Here is a 19,441-nt window from a genome sequence, read left to right as displayed (position 1 = left end):
GAAATACCTCGCCTTAACCTCGCCGTAACACAGGCTTTTTAGACCTGTCACTGACGCCAGTCACTCATGATATAACAAAATTGTATTCACGTAGATTGAATTCGCTTTTAAGCTGCTATATTATTAGTTTGTTGATAGGTCAATGATTATTAGTGATTGTTTTCCTCACAGTACTTATGGCCGTATCCTCGTGCTCCTACTGGGTGCTCCTAATGGTAGGAGCACGAGAACTAATATGTCCTTATGCTCCTATCGTGACGTCGTATCTAATAAGTACACAACTAGAGTTAAAAAAATATCAAAATTTCTATGAAAAGAAGAAAATAACACTTGAAATCTTTTAATTCACTTTCACATGTGACTTATACATTCTTATAATTAAGAGATTAGGGTATAGAATAATAAATATGATAGACAACGTGTTCTACACAGCTATATTAGTTTAAAACGATAGTGATGGATGTATTTATTATCTTCAAGATCATTTGAATAATAGCATGTTATTAATAACATGTAGAGATCTGTTAGCAATAATATTTGGGCGTGCTCGGCCACAGCTACTCGACGCAGTGTTATTATTTTGATTGGCTATACTAATCTCGTAGTGACAAATAATTAAATAAACATGTTCGTAAGTTCAGCAACGACAGCATCGTTGAATTTTCTCGAAGTCCGCACTTTCATTATTAAAATGTATGTTGATTGATGTGGGACAAGGAAGTAAAGTACGCATATCCTATTACTGATTTATATATGAAAAGGGGCTTGTTATTTAAGGGAATCAGTTTAGATATACATATTTTGTAAAAGAATTATGTTAAAAACGTATTGAGAATGGAAAACTTGCTTTTATAATAGCAAGTGACGGGAAGAACCAGTCGTGCGCCTGATGGTAAGCTGTGTGTACCTGTCCATAAAAGTTGCAGTGCCACTCAGAGCTTTAAATCACAAAGATATGAATGGCACTGCCAGTGTGCCACCCTGAGACATAAGCTGAGAAGTCCTACGTGCCTGCAATTTCACCAGCATCCTTATTTAACCCTTCCAAACCGGAACACAAATAAGCTACGCTGTCATATAGGAAGATGCCGCTATAGGGATTCAAACAGTAGACCTCTCAATTTGCGAAACAACCATCGCTAGACAAAATTGATTGTGTTAATATATTAAAAATAGTTTTAAAACGTGCTGCTACACGTGATTTTGTTTTAAAACTAGATAAAAAGATTGTATTACTTTTGACGAGTAAGGGATTCCGTGTTGATACATGACGTAAAATTGTGCGTGTGAGTATGTGTTAGATCCGAACAAAATTGGTTTATGACTATTTTTATCTATCAACTCGATAATTGAGAGACATGAACGTGATATTGTAGGAATTTGAAGAAATTGATTATGAAAGCAAATTGGCTGTAGTATAGGTAGATAGTAAACTAGGTAGCAATAGAGCTCCCTGTGAAAGAATTCGCCCAGGGAAGTACTGCCATCTATTTCTGCCGCCAAGCAGTAATGTGAGCATTACTGTGTTCTGGTTTTCAAAGGTAAGGGTGCTGATGAAATTACAGGCACAGGGGACTTGTCAACTTATGTCTCAGGGTGACGGGCGCAGTGGCAGTGCCCCGCAGATCTTTGCGATTTAAAACTCCGAGCAACACTGCAACTTTTCCGTTCCGTCACTTGATAATATAAAAAGAAACTTATTACTTTCGATGGAAAGTCAAGTTTTTCCGTCTCTGCATTTAACTTTAAACATTTATATGGTCTGTGATAGGTACTTTTATATACTAGAAATAAAGATAAATTAATCATGCCTCAATTCCGATTGCAAAAAGTTCGTAATTCTTTTATGGGATAAGGAGTTAAATATTTCAATAAAATACCGACCGAAATTGCATATTTACCATTTTATAAGCTTAAGCCATATGTTAAAAATAAACTTATGGCGAGATAACGCGTGGAGTTAATACATAGTTTTGTTACCACCTTACCGTTTCGTATGAAATGTTTTATTTGACTTGTCTTTTTTTCGTAATCTCTTGTGTGATTTTGACTATTCAAAAATGCTTGTGTCAGGTCTACAAACCTAGAGATAGATCACGCGTGTTCCAGAAAATTCTCACGCAAGTTTGTACGTTACCCAATGGGCATAAGGTTATTATGCTACGTACAAATTTCGCTAAAAAAATTCCCTTCTAATCTACGTGGCAAAGTAAATTGGCATTATAGTTCTAAATAGTCTGTTTAATTAATGTCTGGTTAATTTGAATTTACCATAACTTTGAGGATAACTTTTTATAAAAAAAAATCCACCTCAAAAGTTTTTACAATTATATTTATTTGCCAAGTTTTATTCAAATCGGTTACCAGAAAGTGCGCAAAAGCGGACTCATCCCCCGGTTTTTTACCTATACAGGTGGAATTTTTCTTCAAAGTCAAATGTGATCAATATTGAGGTACCATCTTTCCAAACAAAAAACTCTCACTTTACAACTCTCGGAAAACCCGGGTTAGCCCAGCAGCGTGGCGGCCTATGGCCCAAAAATCCTCGTTAGAGAGGAGACCCGTACACAGCAGTGGAACGTATAAACGTTGATGGTGATGTCTTTTTGCTTGGCGCTATCTGAAGTTCTTTTTTATCTTATCAATTAGCACTGTATTGAAGAACCTTGTCCCTCCAGATCCATTTTGGGCTTACAGTTAGAACGCTCGGTTGTCGTGGCTGTAACTGGTCAACAACCGGTCCTTTGATACCGTTAAGTGCAAATCCGCGTGTGTCAGGGGAGTGTTAATAGTATAAATAAAGTTACTAATAGCCTAGGAAATACTTTTGAATATGTTAAAACGTGATATTGCAGTCAAAGGAAGTACTGCCACCTTGCCTATTTCTGCCGCCATGCAATAATGTCAGCATTACTGCATTCCGGTTTTGAAGGGTAAGGGTGCTGGTGAAATTACAGGCATATGGGCTTGTCAACTGTGGCAGAAAAGTAATGAGACTGATTTTTTATTTACCAAAGGTTTTTTTGTTAACATCAATGTTATCCTCTTCAAAGTAGTTGCCTTGGGCAGCTGCACACCGATGGAGACGTTGTTCCCATTGTTGGTAGCAGCGCTGGAAGCCTTCAACCGGTATGGTCTTCAGCATGTCCGTCACACTCTTTTGGAAGTTTGGACGTCTTTTGAAAGTGACATGGACTGAGGACAACGATGGAAACCACGTCTCCATCGGTGTGTAGCTTCCGAAGGGACCTACTTTGAAGGGGATAACATTGATGTTTAGAAAAAATAAAAATCAGTCTCATTACTTTTCTGCCTCACCTCGTATGTCTCAGGGTAACGGGAGCAGTGGCAGTGCGCCTCAGATTTTTGTGATTTTAGAGTACTGAGTGGCACTGCAACTGTTGTGGTTCGTCCCGTCACTGGGTCCCATAAAAAAGTCATTTTTATAAAAATAGTACTTTATGTGACTGTTACATAATGAAAGGCATGAAAATACGAGCGTGGGTTTCACAAAAACATCACACGAGTGTTTTAATGCCTAATTATGTACAGTTACATACACTGCTTCATCTACACACATATTATAAGCTCTCATATGATGTGTTCAAGAACCGCATGTTCCGACTGGCGAAATGGCGGCAAATAAAAACTTTTCTCACGCATGTCACACAGTCGTAGTTGTTATTTTTAAGTCATAGACAAATTAGAATCGGCCGCAACTGTCATATCGTTCGATATCAAGTAACGTGTGAAATTGTCAAAATTGTTTGCTATTGACATTTCATTTCGAATAAAACTTCATCTCGACTGATATTAGAATTGAGGTCCAATCAAATTGTATTGTGTTTCAGAGATGTTCGAAATTTGAATGTAAAAATAAAATCGAATTCCATGTTATTATGAAGCAATAATAACATTTTCACAGATAAAAAATTTGTTCTAACGAAACAGTTTATCTTTATGCTGGTCGTAATTTGCGGTTTTTGAACACATCATAGACGGTTTATGATATGTGTGTAGATAAAAATAATAATCATTTCATATAATACAATGTGCGGTTATTTGACAGAATGAAGAATACTGAGATCCGTGAACGATGTGGTTTCAAAGAGGGTATAATGACAAAATTAGAAAAGGATATGCTGAGGTGGTTTCGGCGTATGTAACAGATGAATGAATATAGATTAACGAAAGAAATATAATAAAGATAACGTAGAAGGCATCATTGGAAGATGATGGCCTCGAAGAACACTTTCAGATCTTATTCTGAGTATTGTTAAAAAGGCTGGGGTGTATAGTGAGAAGAATAAATGGGCGTGTATAAAAAGATTGATGAATGTAAGTGAGACAAGAGAGGTTTGTCAAAATAAAATAGAAATAATACTGCTAGCTCTCGCATAGAGAATAGCCATATCTCGTGCTTCTATGTCCCTGTCGTGGTACAAGTTGTCTCACAAAGACTGTCCAGTTCATTCTACTTTTTTATGAAGGATATTTTGCAGTTAGCTGCCGGTGGCCTTGACTGCGCCACTGGACAAAAGAGCGAGCTGAAGGTTCTTAATCCGTATAAAATATTGGAGTGGTGAGGAGCAGAATCGAAGTACGTTATCGATGTCGATGCTTTTTTAAAATGATATTTAGTATAGTATAAACTGGGTCAATTTTAATGTTTTAAAATTTTTTAGAACATTAAAATTCCTCTTGAATTAGAGGATAGTGCCTATGGATAAATGTTGCCATTTTTAACCGAAAAGGGAGGAGGTTATAAATACGACTGTACTTTTTTGTGTTCACTAAGAAAACACTGCAGCGCCGGTGCCGTGGACACACTCATAGACACATACAGTCACAAATTACACCCAAAGTCATGACAGAAATAGATGTAGGTCATACAAATGTTTTTACCAGGCTAGAATCGAACCCGAGACCTCTGCGTGGCAGTCCAGTATGTTAACTGTTCGTGTTTGTGAACCGATTTTGATGATTATTTTTTGTTGGAAAACCACAGTGGTGGTTCCATTTAAATTTGACGATAATATTTAACAGAATTTGGGATCACAAATAATCTGAATACAGTCACAAATTTCAAGTAGCATCTGTATTTATTTTATGACGCCTAGTCTTCTCAGTCTTACTTCCCGGACCCGCTTCTTACCTACGTGGTACTCGTCTCTGATGCAACAACCCTAGTCCACTTTCCATATACGCTGGGTGCTGCGTCTGCGCGTCGCCTGTGGGGTACGCCCTATTCAGGTCATTATTATCCTTCACTCTTGAATATAATGTTGTAAAAAGATTTGGCATGGCGTTTTATGACTGGCCGCCTACCTGACGTCTACCCTCCTTGGGAATATACTTTTATGACACCGAGTGACGGGGCGAAAATCCGTGCACCTGGTGTCGCTCAGAGTTTCAAATAGTAAAGAGCTGATGGGCACTGCCACTGCGTCTGTCACCCTGAGACATAAGTTGACAAGTCCCATGTGTGTGTAAATTCTCCAGCATCTTTACCTTTCTTCTTGTCTCATGAACTTGTAGTTACATAATAAGACTGTGATCTTTAGATCTTCCACTCCCAAGTACGTGGTTATGGTGCGGTGTAGACGTGTCGTTAGTCACCCGGCGCAGTGCGGGTTGACTCGGCATGCGGTTTTATTACAATGTTTTCCTCCACAGTTAGAGAGAGTAAATACAAATAACACGTATTAAACCTCTAGGAGGATATTGCTTCACTCACGCACGATTGGCAGGCAGGACACACTACCGGAGCCAGAATTGCACGGCCTCACTCGTCTGGGGGGCGGGTCGGAGGACAACCGACTCGCCTCTCCGTTGGCGCGGGAGCCCTGGCGTAAGCTAGGTCGTGGTGAATGTTCACTGATCCCACGGCGCCGACTCAACCGGCGAGAGGGAAACCCGGGGGGGTTGGGGTGGTGTAGGCCCTCCAGTCTGGAGGGAGAGTCCCTACATAACCCCTGAGTCTCCCTGGGCTCAGGGGTATCCATAAAGATTTCCCCCCGTCAAAAAAAAAAAGGCAGGACACACTGATTGAGAACAAGTTGTCCTATGAAAATGAACAAAATACATTTAAACTTTCACGATTTTTACACATCGCGGCCGTTAGGAACCGTCAGCTCGATAAGTCTGCAATAGCCGAGCATTTGCTGGAATAAGAAACAAGCCGGATTGAGCGTCATAATCCCAAGAACCTTTCTATAGAAAATCATCACTATAGTAGAATCGTACGTGAAGTTATTGAAATTAAAAAAACACCGTAATTTCAACCGAGAAGACGGTTTTAAGCTTTCATCGTCCTGGGATCCAGTTATCAGCAAATGTAAACGACATCATGTATCGTCCGACAAGTCGCCGGATGTCGTGAGTGTTGTGTGTCGGTCTAGTGACAACCCTAGTGCACAAATAAATAATAAAGGCCAAGTGCGGGTGGTTAGAAAAACTCGCACCGCTAGAAGATGTTGACAACCGCCTCTTCAGTCCCTTCGAGACTATAAGCGTTGCAGTACATCCGAAACGTCGAGGTACCTAATTAAAATAATTAATTTTTTTTTTTTAAATAGTAACAGTAGACCTCCTAGTGAAAGAGTTCGTCCAGGGAAGTACTGCCACCTTACTTATTCTGCCGCCAAGCAGTAATGTCGGCATTACTGTGTTCCGGTTTTGAAGGGTAAGGGTGTTAGTGAAATTACAGGCATATGGAACTTGTCGACTTATGTCTCAAGGTAACGGGCGAAGTGGCAGCGCCCCTCAAAATTTTGCGATTTAAAGCTCTGAGTGGCACTGAAACTGTTATGGACAGGCGTGTCGTTTACCATCAGGCGCACGATATGTTCTTCCCGTCACTTGGGATTATAGAAAAAAATGTTTTACACATGATTAAGTCCCGAACTAAAAATCAAATAAAATACCTACCGGCAATGTCAAGGGCCGTCTCGTAATCAGCGATATCTGTAGTCTGCCCGTCATGATTGTCACCCGGTCCCCGCCGCGTCGCTGCAACAATACAGAGTGTTAATAAACAAAAAAAGAATTAATTTTTTATTTTATTGAAGTCATGATGTTTGTCCACCAGGACATTAAATTATTTTTGTGAAATTACTCCACTAGTTTGTAATAATTATTCTGGCTCCGGCTGGGTTCGAACCAACGTCTTCCAGCAAACCGTGCCAGCCGCTTGCCAATTAAGCCACGGGACGAACTAGGGGACCTTACGAATTTTTCTATGTGCTTGTTGCAGATTCAACGACTTTTTTCCCGTAGCGCCATCTGCAAGAAATCTATTAAAGCTGGAAGACGTTGGTTCGAATCCCAACAGATCGAAGGAATTTTTACTACGTGTTCGATCTTTGTATTAATTTATAATAAGTTCAATTCTTTCTGCATTAGCAGGTTTTAAACAATTTTATTTTCGGTTTGTCTCTGATTTTGTTACTTTAACTTTTAGTTCCCAAAGTGGGACTTAGACCCCCAGGGCTCCACGGGAGACTCGACAGGGGCCTATGTTGGCGTGACATAAAATAATTTGGATATGGAATATGGTAGAAATGTAGCTGCAGGGGGTCCACCGGAACCAGTTAAATTTTGAAAGTGGTCTATGAGAAAAACAGTCTGGGAATTTCTGCTTTAAACAATGACATAAATTTCACATTTGGGTTTTTTTTTATCATCAATTGTACATGAGACTTGATGAGGCTTATTATTTTAATTATAGCATCACCACATTTATTTTAACACTTAATTTTGTCACCACCTAACACTACTCGTCGAAACCAATCCTATCTCGCTGACCGACAGATGGATTGTAAAGAAGTCGCATTTAGTGTTGGTGGCAAGGAGAGAATTGAGCGCCGACTGGGAGCGCGGAATCAGGAAGCACGGGGTGGCAAACAGCTTGTGTCTTCTATGGTGGTGATAATTGTTAGGAGCATAATTTTGCACACAGCCACAACTTGGTGTTTCATTCGTCTAACCTCCAATGAATTATAACCAAGATAACAAAAAAAAACTTAGTAGGATACATGTAGGGGTAGAACCTATTTGCATGTTTGTATAAATTTAAAAAAAATAAAATCTTACAAACGTTTTCTGCACTTTCTCTATGTTATAAGCTTTCATTTGGGTTATTATTATAATAAATTGTATTAATTTATTATACTTTGATATCACGTAATAAGTACGTTTGCCTGGTACCATTATTTGTTATAGGGATATTAGCGAGAGCTCGGAATTGCATATGTAGTGGTGTGCTTCACAAATAAACCAGAAATTCTTCAGTTTATATCCCCTCGACTGTTCGAGGTGGAAAGATTTGTGTCGAATGTTTCCACATCGTTTAACTTAGTACTATGTGACCTTTATTATGTCCACGTCACTTAGATATAGATCAAGGTGTCAGCTCCTCGGGGAGAAGCGGCAAACAAATCTAGGGAGTGGGTGTTATTCCGATGTCTTGGTACCATTGATAATATCTGCTAGGATTACAATACGTTACTGCAAATACAAAAATACATACTTTATTTATTGTACACCAAAATGGAAACAAATAATGCAATACAATTAATTAAAAAATAAGCGATGGTATCACTTTAAGCAACCTTTGTATGTACCTAAATGGAAGTAAACTCACAAGAAAATAGAAGACGGTGTATGAAAATAGTTCAAATTTATATACATGATGTGTTCAATATCATCAGTTATCAAACGCCATTGTTAATATAAGAAACTAAGACAACGTTGTTGAATGATTTAACTCAAAACATAATTCACTACGTCTGACGGCTTATTGTTTACATCTGTACCAACCTCTAATTCCAACTACTGGGTATTGGTTTCATCTAAAGAGAGCAACGCCTTCAAACTCAAAAGTGTAATAAAGTAACATTAAAAACTTACAATTAAAATAAAATAAAATTTAAAAAAAACAACATTCAAATTTAAATAAAAGTAAAAATTAAAATTGCACCCCCTGTTTGACCTACATTTTAATTTAATTCAAATTATGTATGTGTGGCCTGTCACACCAGCACGCAAATAAAATGCTCATGCATGGGCTCTGCTATTTTATAATTAAACATTTCCAAAATGCTGTTAAAACTGCTACGTGTTCTATGCAATAGGGAGCTGTCTTCTAATTAATATCTCATTAAGTTTCATCATTGACATTTTTTTAGGGTAACAATGAAACTTATGGTGCCATTATCTCGAAATGGAAATGCGTTACCTATGACAAGGTACCAGAACGCGAGTTGGCGACACAACTTCAACTTTTAGCAGGAATGGACGTAGATTACGTATTACGTGTAATTTATTCACTCCTTACGCCAACTCGTCGTTATGTGCAAATTTCTGTACGGTAATATATGTTCCCCAGACTTGAATAAAGAGCTGTCTCGACTCTATGCGCCTAACAACTATCATCGTAGTAGAATCCACAAGTTGTTTGCCACCCCGTGGTCCCGAATCGTAGCGCGTTAATTCACCTATACCGCACGACTCTCTCTGTATGCGGCTTGTTTGGGTATAGATGGCCAGGGAATATTGGATACTTGAAAGGTACTGTAGTCTAGGCTCTACTCTATGAGTAGAATCACTGGCTGAATGAATAGTTTTGTAATTAAAATGTGTTGAAAAATGATTTAAGAAAAGAATGGAGCATCTTGAATTAACGAAATGTAACCCAACACTATAAGCATGTAAAAAAGTGCAATAAAGTATATTTTTGAAGATTATTCCAGTTTATATTCATAAAAGTACCTCTCGCTACGCATCCCAAGCTACGCCGCAGTTACAAATGGTGGAATTCGCCGGCTTATAAATGATAGAAGATGATAGAAGTACGAATCCTGAAGTGAAATTTTTTTATATTTTACTTTTGAAAAATCTCTGAGCCAATAGAAGAGATATAACTCAAGCCTTCAAATGATGAACGCAAGCTTACGAATGCTGAAAGGATTCCGATGAAGAAAAGTCCATCGTGGAAAAATGTTTATATGTTTTTACGACAAAACTTCCAGGAAAGCGTACATAAGGTCGTAATTTATTTTTTTTATATTTAATACTGATTTATAATTGATTGATATTATAATTTGATTTCATGTAATTATTTTTAAGTTTCTTTATTTATTGTAATTGGTGTGTACGCAATAATTAAAGTAAAAATAAATAAACAAATAAAATTAACATTAAGTACGACGTGTATGTATTAAAATTAACATTTTATAATCTTGCCTATTTCTGCCGTTCTGGTTTTAAAGGGCAAGGCTGTTGGTGAAATCACAGGCACATGGGGCTTATCAACTTATGTTTCAGGGTGACAGGTGCAGTGGCAGTGTTCCTCAAATCTTTGCCACACGTACTTAATTGCTGCTTAACTGCCTCTGTTGCCGAACGGTTACCATGCTGGACTGCCACGTAAGTGGCCACCACTAGGTGTACAATAGGTACAGGGAAGTCCTTCACTTGAGACTGTGTAATTGATGGGCTTGCCTAGCACGTTACTATTATTATTATTAGAAAGTATACAGACCCTCCTTTTTCTTCGTAAACGTAAACTAGTATGCAACACCCTTCGACCTTACCCACATATGAATGTAGACTCGGCAAATTCATAACGCGACGTAAAAAGCTAGTAAACATGGGAGTACAACGAAGGTCGTTCGTTCAACTAGTTATAGACGGCCTGTCGTTCTTTGGTCAATGAATGATTACCATAAGATGGGAACAACAGGGCGTGTCTCTATAAACGCTGATAAGTGATATAGCGTGTCGATAATTAATCGCACATTGATAGGATACCATCTTTTATAATAATGGCTCTTTGTCAAGCGCAGGCTATGCCACAACAGCTAAGCTAACTGAGCTAACTAAACTTTTTTTCGCGGGGATATTCTCCTTGGATTATTATTATTACTATATTATGCCTCTGATGCCTGGTGGACTTCTACCGGCTAAAAGCCCACGGTGGCCTTCTCGGGTGCACTAATGAAAGGGATCCGAGATCGACTTTGCGTACCGGAACCTCCCCAGCACCTGGGAGGAGCTAGGTCCTCTCCCTCCTCCTACCCACGACGAAGCGGGCCACACCGCCTCGTCGTCCTCCTCGCTTCTACCACACTCACGTACTGGTGAACGGAGCCCCAAAGATCCCGCTAAGCTTTGTAAAATATCGTCGCCTTACTTTCTCAAAGTCGAAAAGTCAAAAATCATTTATTTCATAAGTAAATTTTTTATACTTGAAAACGTCATTTTCTAAGCTACTTTTTAAGCTACTGCTCGTTCACTACGCTGACCTCCCTGAGAAGAACAAGCAAGAAACTCTAGGGATTGCTCTTTTCAAATAAACTTAAATGCTACAGAATACACTTTGAATCATAATTGTGTGGAATCTAGACTCTTGTTGTCTTTCCATACTTTTTCATTTAAAACAGACTCTTCAATTTTGTAATATGACTTTTCAATTAAAATACTTTTAATGTAAGTTTTAAACTTAGGAAATGATAATCTTAATATATTCTCCGGAATCTTATTGTAAAAACGTAATTCCCCATAAAAGAATCGTTTACCTTAGTCAAACGAAATCGTGGTATCGTGAGTTTGGACTTAGTTCTAAGGTTAATATTATGGATATATTTTTTCATAATGAAATTATGTATATATTTACGGGCATACAAAATATTTGATTAAATGTACTGTGATGCCACAGTCGTGATACCAGTCTCCTTAAACTTTTCTCTGAGAGAAATCCGAGAACCTAAACGGTACACAGAACGAATAGCTCGTTTTTGCAACACAAATATGGTTTGTATATCTGCCGCTTTACCCCACATGAGAATCCCGTAGGACATTATACTATATGGAAGTAACTAAAATAAACTAGTCTAGCAGTAGCAACATCGGTAAGCTCACGTATTCTATGGACCGCGTATGCAGCCGAGCTTAATTTGCTGAATAAGGAAGGTATATGTGGAAACCATTGAAGTTTACTCTCTAAGGTCACTCCCAAAAAGACAGCTTTATTAACAAGGTCTAACTTTTCTCCATTTATTTAGTATCTTAAAGCACAAAGTAACTGAAATGAAAAAACTGCAATGTGATTGTTCCTTCATATAAACACCCTTGATAAGAAATTTGAAATAAATAGAAAGTTTTGCCATCTCCTCAATATCACTCTTTATATGATACGTGTTTGAGACAGTAATAATAATAATAATAAATAAATAAATAAATAACGCACACACTCAACATAGCCCCGCACTAGGGAAAACCCTGTGTCGCGGGTGCCATGGACACACACATAGACAACCACAAATTACACCCAAACTCACGAGAGAAATAATTGTAGGCCATACAACTATTTCTCCCGGCCCGGGAATCGAACCTGGGACCTCTGCGTGGCAGTCCGGCATGGTAACCGTTCGGCCACGCAGGCAGTTAATAAGTAAGTAAGGCATCGACATGTCGCTCTTCTGCCACCCTTTACCCCCGCACGTATTCATAGTGTAGCACGTCACTACTTACTACGTATTGTCTTAGCTTAGCCTCGATCGTGGTGTAGCCCGCGCTTTAGTAGGGTTTTCACCCAAAGACAATTTTTTTATGATACCCAATGACAGGAGGAACAAGTCGTGGGTCTTCGGTGGTGAACGACACGCCTATCGATGACAGTTGCAATGTAAATTGCAATGCCTCTACCATGAGATTTACCGTCACTATTCATTTGTACATATGTAAATGTTTGTGCACAAAATGTTGTTTCTTCTTGTGGTCGCTATGCGCGCTGAATAATATGCCATCCAAAATTGTGAAGCAATTTACACGGTCGTAGCGACAATTGTCATAGTAAACTCGTGGTAGAGTTCAATTATTTTTTCCATCCTTTAAATAGTAGAGCTACTGAGGCATAAAGAAAGAAGTTCTCTGTATCTATAGTATCGCCAACCTTCAAAACCATAACGCAGTAATGCTTCCGTTCCTGCTTGGCAGAAGGAATAAGTGTATTGCAAAAATTAAATTTTAGTTGCGAGCTTACACCCTTTAACATTGTAGGAGGCGATATTCTTTCTCTTTCGTAACGTCGGCGGTTTAACGGTTTTCACAATGGACTCTGGACTTATCTAGACGCAATAGTTGTTGAAGTCAAAATACATAAAAATATAGTGCGAACAAAGTACACATTATTCATAAATAATAACAATAATTCATTACGTTTTTATACGTAGGTAATACAAATATTTATAAAGTAAAATGTCAGATTAAAAATTAAAATAAACTGAATAATTACTGCTGGGTAGTCTAGGTAGTGCCCTGAAGCCACAACCAATTACCAGGTCTCAATCTCATTACATACAAAATCCCCTGTTCTATAAGTACCAAACCAACGGAATTCAGCCCGGGATATTAACCAGAACACTCCAAAATTTCATTCCCCAAATTGGTCCTACTGGTAATTGAACCCGAGACCTCCCCATCTAGTGCCCACAGTGCAAATCGTTGGGGCATGGATGTCGTAAATTTCGTTCATATCTATAAGACTCACTTTTGAAAGTTGTGTGATAGATAACACTAAAGGTGCGAATTCATAATATGTATGTATAACAATGTCATAAAATATTTAAATATAAGTATTGTAAAAATTTTTCGACACTGCAGTAATTTTACAAAAGCCATTTTTAATGTAAAATTAAACAACCTCAAGATGTGGCCGATTTCATTACGGGTTTGTTTTCTTAGTAAATTTTAATGTTTGTAGTTTTCTACTCATTAGTTTTATCGGTAATAGTTTCAAATAGTTTATTTTTTTTAATTCGCAAGAAACTACTTTTCAAGTTTTTTTTATTACTTTTTCAAATCAAATGTGCGCGATGTATACCCCAAGAAGTAGTTTCATTTCATATGTATTTTCCATATTTTTTTATTCAGGGAGTTATTGAGTCAGTCAATCTAACACAGTGAGAGCAACAGTCATAAGTAATAGATTTATTACTGGGGTAGTTGGTCTTAGCTCGTACAGCAGCATAATGAGGTTAGTAGTAGAGCTCCTTGAGAAACAGTTCTTACCTATTTCTGTCGCCAAGCAATGTAAAAGGGCAAAGATACTGGTGAAATTACAAGCACATGGGGCTTGTCAACTTATGTCTCAGGGAGACAAGCGTAGGAGTCGTGTTCCTCAGCAATTATCGGTTTAAAGTTCTGACTGGCACTGCAACTGTTGTGGACAGGCGTGTCGCTTACCAACAGGCGCACGACTTGTCACTTGGTAGCATTAAAATAATGTAGTCTGCGTTTAATGAAACGTTCATCACATTAATCGGCAAATGCATTAACAGTTTCGAATAAAGGCTTGAACACAATGGTATGGTCATTTTTATCTTGTTAACCGTAGATTAGCATGTGATACGCGATATCGATACGCTCCGTGTGTTTCCGGCTTTTAAAAAAATATTATTTACGTCTTAATACCGATTTTGGCATTTTTTATGTAAAGACGCACTTGATGAGAGTATCGACTCTTAGCTCGAATATAATTTTTTCCCGAACTGAATAGGTTCTATTGCGCGGATCGAGTAGCAGAAACACTGGCTTTATTTCAGAATTTTTTTTTCAAACGAAATTAAAACCTTAAAATATTTTACGGATTTAAAAATTTTAATTTTTAAATCCGGAAAAATTAGTTTCATTTCCTATTTGTAACAATCGCGAAAACCTAACTCGAAATTAAAACCATTTGAATAATGTATGTCGTACTATACGTGTTCTATTTAGTTTAGTTGACATTAAAAAAAAATCATTGATATATATAAAGTACCAATTGAGTACAGTGGTTTTCTTGTACAATTTCGTGATAAGTTTATGTTTTTTGATTATCGTGAAAATTTTTAGGAAGCGCGTATTTTTCAACCAAAGTGATTGATTCAACGATTTCGTTATTATGTGGAATAAACCGAAGCAATTTGAGGTTTTGAATAGCCTTGAATTCTAAATTTCGGGAAATACTAATTACATTTGCAGTAGCTGTAGAGTTCCTTGTGAAAGAGTTCCTCCAGGGAAGTACTGCCACCTTACCTATTTCTGCAAGCAGTACCTAATATATGGAACTTGTCAATTTATGTTTCGGCGTGACGGTCGCAGTGGCAGTGCCCTACAGATCTTTGTTCGTCTCATCACTTAGTAATCGCAAAAAAGAAACACATTGTATCATTTTTCTGTACGCACCAGGAAGGTCAAAGAATCGTATATTCCATATGTAAAATAAATAGACACATGAAAACGCGTTATTTTAAACTACTGCTCGTTCACTATGCTGACTTCCCTGAGAAGAACGAGTAAGAAACTCTACGAATTGCTCTTTTCAAATAAACTTAAGTAAATACTATAAAAAACACTTTGAATCAAATTTCTGGGGAATTTAGACTCATGCGATCTTTCCATACATCTTTATTTAATATGACTTTTTAATTAAAATGTTTTTTATGTATTTAAACTTAGGAAATGGTAATTTCAATATATGCTCCAGAATCTTATTGTAAAAACGTATCTGTACAGTTCCCCATAAAAGAATAGTTTACCTTATTTAACGAAATCGTGGCACCATGAGTTTGGACTTAGTTCTAAGATTAAGTTGGAAACAAATCACCTTTCAGGTCTGTTTTAGTTAAAGAATTTTAATTTTAATAAACAAAGCATTTCTGATGTAATAATAGTTTTGATAAAATTAAAATTGTAGCATAGTAATTGCCTAATGGTTTGTTCAACTGCCTCTCAGGCTGAGGTCGCGAGTTCGAATTAGACGTTTTCGGAATTTAGGTGCAAAATTTAATTTGAAATTTACCATGAGTTTCCGCTGAAAGTAAATATAGTGATGAAACCTGCTGGTTGAAGAAGGTTCACAATTTCCGGAAAACACGTGAAGTTTCCAAACCGCATTGATCCGTGCTCAGCAGTGGAACGTATGAATGAGTTGATGATTATGATGAGAATGAAATTCTAGTTATTTCTTTGTATTTTAACCGATATAAACTATACACGAATAATAATAAAATTAAAAAAAATCATATTTAAAAACTTACGGGAATTAAGTTTTGGTGCCACCTTACACACCATTTTCACTTCCTATGTTTATCTATGGCACTTATAAAAAAAGAAAAACATTTATTTTTCTGTACGTTCACACCATTCGCGATCGAATTTCGAAATTGTAAAAATGGCGGCTCGCGCGGTCGGTTGCGCGACGCTACTGAGACTGCGGCCGAGAACTTGACCGGTGGACGATTTGCGATGGAAGAGAAATGCGAGTAGAGTTAGTTATAAGTAAAAAAAAGACTATACACTGTACCAGTTGAAAACTCTGTCTACGCTAAGCCTGCCAGGTACACCTTTCAGAAAGATTACAGTACTGCAAAGTTCCAAGTGATTTTTCAAAAAGTGCCACGAAGGCTGAGATTTGAAAAACGAATTTGATTACTACCAAGCAAAAATGCAAGGAACTTAGTCTTAATATTAATTTAATTTCTTTGTTAAAATTTTGGCAAAGTTCTTAGGTTTCCGCAATTGTTATACATTGGAAATAAAACTATTTTTTCTTGTCTACCTAATCGCGTATATTTGTTATTTCAAATTTTTTCGGGAAACTTAGTTTTGTAAATACGGAAAATATGCTTAGCTCTCTATATTTTTTATGATTCCAAGTAACGGTACGAACAAATCGTGCGCCTGGTGTTATGTGACATGCCTGTCCATTGAAAATTGACAGCATTAAATTGCAAAGACTTGAGGGGCACCGGCATTGACTTACAAATAAATGGACGACGGGTCTAATACAAAAACCACGAAACAAATGTCCCAAGTCAACCTATTCGAAATTTAAATTGTAATGTCATCGCAGTATCGCGCTGTCAGTCGAACAAATGAAGACTAAAGCGGAGTTTGGCGCTCTGTATAAGATTTTAGCGCCTTACAAGTGCGGACACTTTTTAGCGCGGACCCGACGTCCATATAATTGTAAGTCAATGGGCACCGGGCACATAAGTTAACAAGGCCCATGTGCCTGAAATTTCACGCAGCTTCATCTTTTTCTGTATTTTATTCATTTATTAAGATTATACAACTTACACTAACAGTAACATCATCTAAACATGTAAGTAAGCTGCTGCCCAAAAGCATGCTTCTGAGTTTCAATCATAGAGCTTCAGGCGGTATACGTCTCCAAGTAGCAACCAGCCGATGTCGATTAAGGGTTACCGAACATGACAGTATCATTAATTCTATTTAAAGATTCTGTCCAGAACCTCGTAGAATGTTGTCCGCTTTAGTGTCTCCGTGCAGATTATATGTAGAGAACCGAGGTATTGGCGGGATAAAAAAGGTATCTGAGCCAATAGAGTGGGGACTGACCCCTTATTAGGCGAAGGATATATTTGACAACATTGACTTACAATTATATGGACGTCGGGTCCGCGCTAAAAAGTGTCCGAACTTATAGGGCGTTAAGATCGTATACAGAGCGTCATTCGCGCTTTAGTCTTCGTTTGTTCGACTGACAGCGAAGCAAGCAAAATTAGACAGTACTGCGATGACATTACAATTTAAATTCAACGTTTTAGCTTTTTCATATTCCTTTACATGTCACTACGTTTAAATAGATTGACTTGGGATATTTTTTTCGTGGTTTTTGTATTAGACCCGTCGTCCATTTATTTGTAAGTCAATGCTTGATAAGCGCCAATTTTCACCTTACTTCTCGAGATCTGTAGGACGCCGTGATCAAAATAAATGATGTAGGGATAGTACCTATGAAGTTTTTTTTTAATAATATCAAGTGACGGGATGAACAAGTCGTGAGTCTGATGGTAAGCCACAGCTTGAAATCGCAAAGATATGAGGGACACTGCTACTGCGCCTGTCACCCTGGGACAAAGCCCAAGTGACAAGTCCTATGTGTCTGTAATTTCACTAGCACCTTTACCCTTCAAAACCTGACCGCAGTAATGGTCACATTACTGCTTGGCGGCAGAAAGAGGTAAGGTAGCAGTAGTTTCCCTGGGCGAACTCTTTTACAAGGAGCTCTACTGCTAGTGTTTTTTATACAAAATATCAATATCCGGGTTCGATTCACGATATTTAGCCTATCGGGAATCGAACCCGGACTTCAATCCAATGTTCAAACCTTTAGGCCACCGAGGTCGTCATTTCCATTTCCTGCTAACCTGGAAATGTCCACTTCCACAGAATAAGATCAAAAAAAGCATTGGGCCTGTGCAGTAAGAATGAAAAAGACTTCTTCGCTCTTATTACACTGACATAAAGATTTTCCTGACCGCCTTAAAGTCCGATTCCATGTCGATAAATGTTGTGAAGGCCTAACGAGACGGCTTTCACTCAACATTTTCCTAGACAGCTAATCGTTGGCTCTTTGAACGCGTTTGCGTTTAGCGGAAAATTTCACCACAAATTGCATAGCATTTGAATTTATGCGACATTTACTGTCTGTAACAAGGAGATTTGATTTAAGACTCTTCTGCGTACTAATGACTTGATGTGACACTTTTTTTTAAAGCACACACTTATAACCCCGCACTATGGAAACCCTGTGTCGGGGTTGCCATGGACACATACATGGACCATAAATTACAACCACGAGAGAAATAAATGTAAGTCATACAAATATTTCTCCTGGGAGTTGAACCCGAAACCTCTGCGTGCATAGCTACCGTTCGGAGGCAATATACATAGGCAGCAGTCTTTGTGTGCGACCTTTGTATTAATAATTATTGATTAGTAAATTCATACTCGAATTGTGGATTAGTAAATTCGCAAATTTTTTCATTACTTTCAAAATACGCACACGAAATGTTTATCATTTTTGGACCGCGCGTCTTCTTCCCGGCCAAAGCCTGCAAAGTACGAGTAAGTGTGAAAGTCCAATAATGTCCACTTCTCTAAACTTTTAAATCTACCTACTAATAAAGAACTATGTAAACTGGCAAAAGAAAAACTCATACAGCCAACTGCCCAGTGTTCATAGTCACGAGAATTAAAAATACCTACCTATACCGCTTACTTAAAAAAAAGAAAATGGCGGCAACACTTAAACTAAAGTGTTTTTTTGTTTTTTCATCTTTTTTGTATTTTGGTCGCGAAAATGAGTGCTAGTGAGAAGAGCGATAACGAAAATAGAGTAATAGATATACATTCAAACACATTATCAGACGTTCAGTAGACATGTTTATTAATGTGCCTGAAAAAACAGTAACATTTTATTCTAGCAATTGTGGGAATACGTCAAGTTTTCCTATTAAATATTTTCCTGTTTTTAGTCTTTTATTAATTCCTCACATTGTTTGAGAAAAATTTTATACATAACTCGGCGGGAACCCGGATTGCTTGACTCGTATTAACACAAAGCTTCAAGTCTTCGCTGGCGCTCGTC

At 37.8% G+C, this 19,441-nt stretch overlaps 1 protein-coding gene across 1 annotated transcript in view; it reads right to left on the bottom strand.

Annotated features, from left to right (window-relative positions):
• Window positions 1–16,219, bottom strand: part of LOC113237886 (synaptic vesicle glycoprotein 2B-like) — a 49,328-nt gene extending 33,109 nt beyond the window's left edge. The window contains exons 1-2 of the mRNA XM_026474592.1: window positions 16,083–16,219; window positions 6,931–7,011 (exon numbers count right to left, since the gene is read on the bottom strand). Of these exons, the coding sequence (XP_026330377.1) occupies window positions 6,931–7,011; window positions 16,083–16,116 (115 nt within the window). The 5' untranslated portion in view covers window positions 16,117–16,219. The remainder of the gene's footprint in view (window positions 1–6,930; window positions 7,012–16,082) is intronic.
• Between the last annotated feature and the right edge of the window lie 3,222 nt (window positions 16,220–19,441).

This window comes from Hyposmocoma kahamanoa, unplaced genomic scaffold (assembly GCF_003589595.1).
Source record: "Hyposmocoma kahamanoa isolate Upper Pololo Valley unplaced genomic scaffold, ASM358959v1 94, whole genome shotgun sequence".
NCBI lineage: Eukaryota > Metazoa > Arthropoda > Insecta > Lepidoptera > Cosmopterigidae > Hyposmocoma > Hyposmocoma kahamanoa.
The sequence above is the reverse complement of the archived record's forward strand: the minus strand, read 5'-3'. Positions and strand labels throughout refer to the sequence as shown.